Below are 7,814 nucleotides of genomic sequence, written 5' to 3'. Positions count from 1 at the left end.
TTTTTAAGTGGTGTTAAATGCTAGCTCATTTTGAAACATGGGCAGCTGGCTTAGCTGGAACAATTTCTCTGCAGCAAACTGGGCAAGATCTAAACACATTCAGCCTGTGATACCCTAAGATATGCATCATTAGCTTATGAGCATAATCATGGCATAAGCACATAAAAACATTCACTGAAGAATTCTATTTTATTAAGAGGGATTTTAAACTGGCTAAATTCAGACATTTTTTTCAATGAGCCTTTCCTGTGAATAATGTTAAATTGTGAAAGCAATCCCTAGCCAGTTTATGTAGGACAAATTTTTTTTAGAAAAACTAGTATAGGTTAAAAAAGAGACATTTCTTTATTTCTAATCCTAAAGTGTTATGTTATGAAGGCTAATGTGGGTACAATATATAACATTATATATATATATTATATATATATATATATTATATACCAGGATTTGTGTAAGAATCAAGCAGTAGGGCACTGTGATCCAGCTGGTGACCCAAGAGGTACATGACAGGGCCAGGAGCTGCTGCCCCTGGAGTGACAAGTGTTACATGGGGAATCCAGCTCTTGCCATCACTGAAGGTCAACAGGCCTGCAGAATGTCTGAATTAAGCAGGGCTTGTACTGATAAAGATTTTATGAAGATATGCTTGTCTGAAAGAAAGGCATTTCGAGCTCCAACAGAATAAAGTTTCTCAACTAAGCTTTTTATTTTTATTTTCTACATCTTTACTCAACCTTTGTTAAACAACTAAATGCACTATTTTTCCCCTAATATGTATCCTCACTAAACTCCCTTCTCTCCTCAGCCTGGCCCAAACTTAACCACGTCCATCCATCCGCCCATGTCCCCGACCACCCCCTGCCAAATCAATTAGTAAGTCAATCAATTCTCTAAATGAGAAGACAGTACCGAAGACTTGTCTTCCATCAGATGGAAAGAACCTCACCTCTGATGAAGCTTTTGTGTTGACCCAGACAGGGGGGAATATCTACCTATAACCCTGGAGACAGAAGAGGCAAGTTTGGGCTCATTCCTGCCACAAAAGATTTCCTGTAAAGCAAATCTATCCTGGTTAAAAATATCTAAAGTGTGTTTTACTGCCTTTAATAATAATAAAGTTATTTCACCTCCTCAAAAATACATGGGATATTCTCTCATTCTTACCTGAAGCACATTCTCCGTAGTACATTACATTGCTAAAACAGCATTTTGGAGAACTGCTAAAAACTGAAACAGAACTGAAAGCTTAGTTCTGAATGATCATGAGAAGCAAGGTAAGATTTCCCTCATTTAACCTGCACCGTAGAGCAGGATAACTTAAGCAGTATAAGTGTTAATCCTCCTTGCCAAACATGGCTCACACATGCTGCAGATTTGCGACTTCATTTTATAACACTTAGACCAACACTTAAAGAGGGCAAAGTGAATTCCAATGATCTCATGGGCATTTTAACAATTTAAAATCTTTTAAAAAGCACTTACATCTGGAGAGGAATCTGGGACTTACTTGAAATCCTCTTAAAGTAAACATTTATGAAATCTAAAAAGGAAGTTAAAGTTCAAGGACCTCAGGGACAAAAAACCTTTCCTCCTACTGCTCTTGGAAGTCCAGCTGATAAACAGCAACAAATGCTGAGACTACAGGAGAATGCACTTTAGATCTCATTAACTCTAATCACCCCTCTTTATTGGGACTTCATTAGGCTGCATCAAGACCTGATCACTTTCCAAATAAACTAACTGACACACAGCTAACTCCATTAACTTGTTTATACAAAACAATATCAGGTCAAAGTTTTGGGGGAAATGCCATTTCTCAATAGTTGCAAAAGATAGAAGGGCAACTGTCAGGCTATGTTGCAGATTGCGTCGAAAAGCAATATGAAGGTGAAAAACCAATAACGTGGGTCCCCTGTTAACCACCCATTAGCAGGCTTAAAAAAGTTTGCATGGACCCACAACAAATTGAGACATGACCTGCAATCTGCACGTCAACAGTGTAGCTATAACCCCCCAGTAAAATATGCTGATCTTTTTAGGCTGCTATATATGAAAAAAACAGGGCAGAGAACAAGAGGTTCAAGACCGATTACGCACTGAGTTCTTCTGTGAAGATCCTCACTCAAATTTCACTGAAAGCCCAAACCTTCAAAATGGTTTTCACTTATCACTAAAAATCCTTCATGTGAAGTAAAAACACAGCAAGAATTAATATACACAGATTCACGTCACACTCTTCCATTCATTTCAAAAAGCAGGATTCTTTACTGCCCTGCATGTTCAAGTTCAGAAAAAAAATTACTTTCCCCTATAGTGCTATATACATTCAGAACCTGCAGGCAAAGATTTAACCAGAAGGTAACAGACAAGCCTGAATTTGAAATTTGTCATCAATAGTTCGATTTTCCTTCAGTCTTTGGGTAAGACGAAGATGAGAAAAACTGCCTCTTCTCTACCATATCATCTACTCTTCAGTTACCATAGCTTTGCTTAATGATACACAAGGAGAAGATTAAATACGCTATTCAGGAGGGCCAACTCACAGAGCTGAAAAAACCCTGCAGGGAGTCCCAGAGAAATGGCCCAATCCATGCAAAACACAAGACCTGCTTGGAAAGGAAAGGAAAAGCACTGGAAAGCTGGGAGTGCCAAAAGATGCCCTGTCAGCTGCTTCTCTGATGCAGGAAGAGTACTCTGGAACAATGATGAGTCCTCTAGGGTGTATCAGGTCACTTTACCATGTCATCAGTGGAAACATTCACAATTTCCTGTTCCTTATTGCTGTTCAGGTGTGACAAATAAATGCTGTCACAGCTGAACAACGTCAAACCATATGTTTGGAGACATAGCCTATCTCTAGTCAGCTAAAGTCCATGTTTCTTTACGTACACAAGGACCAAATACCAATTCCATAGTTTCCGTAAGGAATCATACCCTTTGGGAAAGGTCAAACTCGAAGGTTGTGAAAAATTAATTTAACAACCTTGACATGGGGAAAAGAAGCCAATTTACAAACTTTTAAAGAGTACTGAACTGGTCGCAAGCTAAAGTTTACCTTGCTGCAAGCAGCAGTGCTGAGCAGGTATCATCCAACTGAAAAGAATGGTCATACTTCAGTGAGATGTTTGAAATATCCCTCACCTGTGTGAGTTTGTCCAGTTCACCCAGCCAGGCCCCAAACATCTTGTCCAGATCCTGGTCTTCCTTATCACTATCTTCTTCTGCACCATGGTCAAGCTCTTCATCTGACAATTGCTCCATCTGAAAAAAAAAAAAGGTCGATACTCAAATTTTTGTATCAGTGTCTAAGAAAACTGGTGTCAGCTTGTCAGCTACTACATTTCTGAAAAAGTATTCTGAAGTTAAAGCATGCCTGTCCATTACCTTTCTAAAACCTGCATAATTCACAGTTTATTATCCTGCTCACTAGTGAAGACTTAGTATGAAAGTTGCAATGGATAATTACAAAGCCATTTTTGCAGTTTGCTTTCGTCAGAACCATGCAGAAAAAGATTAAGAACAGAGTTCGTAATATTTAATACACCATCAGAAATTATTTCATGCTAGCCTTGCATGTGCATTCACTGCCAACTATTGTTGGCAAAATATATTGACATTACATTACAAAAATCCAACTCTTGTCCAAGGAATTCAGCTGACCACAGTTAAGCAACACCATTCAACCCACAGGAAGTGCAGTCTCACTGCACTGCAAATACATCACTCTACACATCCGTAAACAGAAATACCTAAACAGGCCACAGAGAATGTCAGCAATACATCCCCTGAGACAGTTTAAATCTTGGACACTGACCAGATCAGTTCAGTGATACTGCACAATTTTTATTCAACAAAGAAACTCCTCGCTGGAAGCAAAGAGTCACCATAACATTTATCAGATCCTCCTTCATTCAACAAAGCTGTAACCAAGATAAAGACTTAATGTTCTCCAAAGTTTAACTGTTACTACCTCAAAGAAAATTAACCTTTTGTTAAGCAAGCCTCTATTCTTTTCTCCAAACATGTCCTCCAGCCCCTTTTATGGAGCTAAGACACACACGCCTTTCTGGGTACACACACACCAGTAAAACCAGGATCTGATTCAGAACATCTTTGGGGGGTGGGCGGTACAGTGATCTAGGTAACAATTTGGGAGCTATCAGGCAGCACAAAAGAGTAAATCCTGGAGATGTGCTACAGAATGTCCAGACACACATGAGAACAGATCACCATCAAGAGCTACACAAAAAATGAACGATGAGTAGCAGAGTAGTACACCTTGATTTAGCCGAGTCAAAGAATCACAGAATAAGCTGTGTTGGAAGGGTCCCACAAGGATCATCGAGTCCAGCTCCTGGCCCTGCACAGGACCATCCCTGAGAGTCACATCATGTGCCTGAAAGTATTGTCCAAATGCCAATGCCTCCCATGGATGCAAGATACTGCCATCCAATTGCTCTAGGCAAAGCTGCTTCAGTCCACTACTGAGATTCTACCTCAGTGGCAGAGCACAATGCAGCTGCCTACCTTCAAAGGGGCAATAATATTAAAGCTGACTTGTCATGGCACACTGCACTGTGCCAACGTTGAACTAATTAAATTCACCATCTGAAGCTCCTTTATTTTAACACTTGCTTTGAGTCCTGCACTAAAAAAACAGAAGGAAACTCTTCCTAACATCTTAGAGTGATGCTGAAATTATAAAAAACCCCAAACCCCATATGCTTATGTAATAGAGCTGCATTCCCTCATGAAAACTGCGTCATTTGACAACATAGTATTTTTCAACATCTATATACACTTAAAGAGTTTTTATTTGAAAGCTAAAGGAAGTTATTAAAGGGTGCCTTACAAAATATGGCAATGAGCTGGCAAATCAAATAAATGGAAACAGTTACGAGCTCAATATTTACAGATACTTTACACTTCTAGACTTTCCCTCTTTTGCTGTTTTTGATGATCTTCGGTTAGATGGGACTTGTTTTGCAGTGCATTCATTCTATGGCACTGTTCATAACTCATGCTTTCATTAAGAGAGAAGCTCTTTTTACTAATAAGTCTGAGGATCTGAGATGTGGAAAGCATTCTCAATTTCCCATAAACTGTTGCTTTAGCTATTCTAACTTGGCATCAGAGACACTGCTTTAGTTCCAGTTACTCTGAAGATAGAATTAGCAGCCTAAAGAAAACTTCTACAAGTGAAGCACTGTTATGTCAGCATGTCTGGCACTAAACCCTGTAGTATTTGCCAGCTCCTTGTAGTCCCCACCCAAGCTTCCTAACGTCAGCTGCATTTCCTATGAGCCCATCAACATTTACTTGCAAAAGGCACACAGAGGACAGCGTCTCACTGAAGACACAGCTAATATTAACTTGCTAGTTCTGTAAAAGGAATTCGTCTTAGCACAAGTTCCACTACTGGAAGATATCCCAAAGGACATCAATTAAAGAATTTATTCAATAAATCAAGGCAGAGACAAAATATTCAGAAAACAGTATCCAAACTTTCTGGCATAAGCCCTCAAAAGACTAACAACTTAAAAAAGAGTACACATACCAATTAAGAACTTCAAATTTCCTTTTACAGCCATTTTCTTTCTCACTGCTGTTGATCACAGTAACCATGCATCATCCTTTAGCACATCATTCCTAACCAGGAGTTATCATACCTTTCTAAGGATACAACACCTCTCTTTATAACAAGACAGAAAAATGGCATAAAGTGTAAGGGGTGGGAAGTTGTGTGTGTTTTGTTGTGTTGGGCCTTTTTGTTAAAGGAGTCATTTAGAACAAAATCAGACGTAAAAAATGAAAAAGGGGTAATTGTTCTAATGTGATACCCTAAAATAAGCCATTCACATTCCTAAAGCATTTGCAGGGTAGCAGAGTTTAAGTAGCTTTTGTTTCTGCTTAGCTCACACCAGATCAAGTGCCAAAGGAACTTTATGATTCAAGTTATTTTTCAACGCTTCACCTCCTATCCTGTTCAAGTGTTTGTCAGAGTACAATATAATGAAAATGAGCAGCATCATTACGGGATACCAAGATAAAATACACTCCTGACACGGTACAGTCTTCCATATGCAAGTAAGGCTGTCAGCACTGAAGTGAGTTCTATGCACTATTTCGTTATCAGCTACAGACTGTGACAGTCTGAATTACCTGTTTGAAATGCTATTTGAACAGGCAGACTCACAATCACTGTAGGTCAGCTATCAAGTTTCCAAAACAGTTCATAAGGTTTGTTAAATGCATGAAGAACAGTATACTGTATTTTATTTATGAAAAGCTATTAAGGCTTTCATTAGAAGTGTCCCATTGCAACATTTAATCATAACCTAGTGTGTTAAATTACACTGTGAAAAAACCCTTCATGGATAACTTGGGGGGGGGGGAAAGAGAAAAATTTACTCTTTCAAGCTGATTCTTATACAAGCCACTGTAGCTATTAGTACACCAGGAAAAGCATGAGATGATGTGATGCTAAAACACATGAGGAAATATGGAAAGCCCAAGAACAATGCTTCAAATATACCATTTTGACATTTTCAAGGAGAGAAACCATTGCAGGATTCTGAAACTAAGAAACAGTTGTCATCAGAAAGCAAGAGCTTTGGGACAGAGTTAAGTTATAATCAAAACTGTACTCAAAGTGTCTTTCACTGAGAACCCCATTCTGCACACTTGCATGTTGAGACAGTAGCTCCCACCTCAAATCAATCCAGCTCAAGACAACAGAAATTTTTATTACATTAACAATATCTCCTTCTATTAAAAACACTCTGCACTGAAAAAAAAAAAAACCAGATATAAAAGAATAAAACTGCAGGATTTGTCTATACCATAAGTAATTAATTACAGAAAGACCGTAAGAGAAATAACAGAATTCTGTGTCCAACTGGCAATATGGATGTGCTTAAAGGGTCAGCTACAAGAATGTGTTTATTCACTATAATTTCAGAAGCACTGTAATAAGAATTTTGAACTAGAAATGTTTAGTATGTTCAAAAACAACTGACAGCATAAAACCCTAAAATGAAAACATACCATTTTTCAGGCAACTGATATTTTCACCTCCAACTTTTCTTATTATTTAAATACAAGCTTGTACAAGCTCACGCTTGTTCCTGAACTAAGGATTTTCTTCCTAAAATCAACTCTGGAATTTGTTTCAAAGCTGTTCTGGGAATGCAGTAGACAATACACAAATATTCAAAACACCATCTCAAGAAGTAACTGATTTTCTGCATTTTAACATCTAACCTCAGGAACCAAAAGGAACTGCATCGCATACTCTGGTTTGGGAAACATACTCTGTCTGCACCTCACCTGGAAATCAAACTTCCCTCATTTGTGATCGTTCCTATGTCATTGTGGCAGTATCCACTTAAGAAGTTGTATGTGACAGAACACAACAGCAATATACTGCACAGCACCCAGGCACAGTGTGCACACATCATTTCAACAGTAAGATTCTAGCAGGTTTTCTTGTCTAACACTCACTCACCTCACTGCTTAAAGAAAAAAGGTTACTTAAACACAAAAAAAAAAATTAAATGCTTTCACAAAACTGACAGCCAAAGCCTGTATTCATGTTCCATGTTTCTATACATTTTATTGAAGTCATGGCAAATAATAAAAGGTAGTTGGAGCACATATATTATTTGTTCCATATTAATAGTCTGTCCATGACAGGGACCATCAATTCTAGCACGTTTCTCATTAAAAATAAGAGTCTTATGGTACAACTGACACCAGCATTTCTCCTTTGAATTTAATAAGCAGCACACTAAGCCAGTGACACAGTGCAGGTC

General features: G+C 38.4%; 1 protein-coding gene across 3 annotated transcripts in view; it reads right to left on the bottom strand.

The window, feature by feature from the left end:
- The window catches only part of RAPH1 (Ras association (RalGDS/AF-6) and pleckstrin homology domains 1), a 52,213-nt gene extending 44,913 nt beyond the window's left edge, over positions 1–7,300 (bottom strand). Inside the window, exons 1-2 of one of the 3 annotated variants that reach the window (XM_027880197.1) lie at positions 7,264–7,300; positions 3,142–3,261 (exon numbers count right to left, since the gene is read on the bottom strand). In XM_027880197.1, coding sequence (XP_027735998.1) covers positions 3,142–3,261; positions 7,264–7,287 — 144 coding nt within the window. In that variant the 5' untranslated portion in view covers positions 7,288–7,300. Of the gene's footprint in view, positions 1–3,141; positions 3,262–7,263 lie in introns of those variants that run through there. The other 2 variants (XM_027880196.1, XM_027880195.1) reach the window with 2 other exon arrangements.
- Positions 7,301–7,814: the final 514 nt, after the last annotated feature.

The sequence above is a fragment of the Empidonax traillii genome, unplaced genomic scaffold, assembly GCF_003031625.1.
Source record: "Empidonax traillii isolate 1590-97213 ecotype Southwest subspecies unplaced genomic scaffold, ASM303162v1 scaffold65:size4453928, whole genome shotgun sequence".
Taxonomy (NCBI): domain Eukaryota; kingdom Metazoa; phylum Chordata; class Aves; order Passeriformes; family Tyrannidae; genus Empidonax; species Empidonax traillii.
Note: the sequence above shows the minus strand (reverse complement) of the source record. Positions and strands in the feature narration are given on the sequence as shown.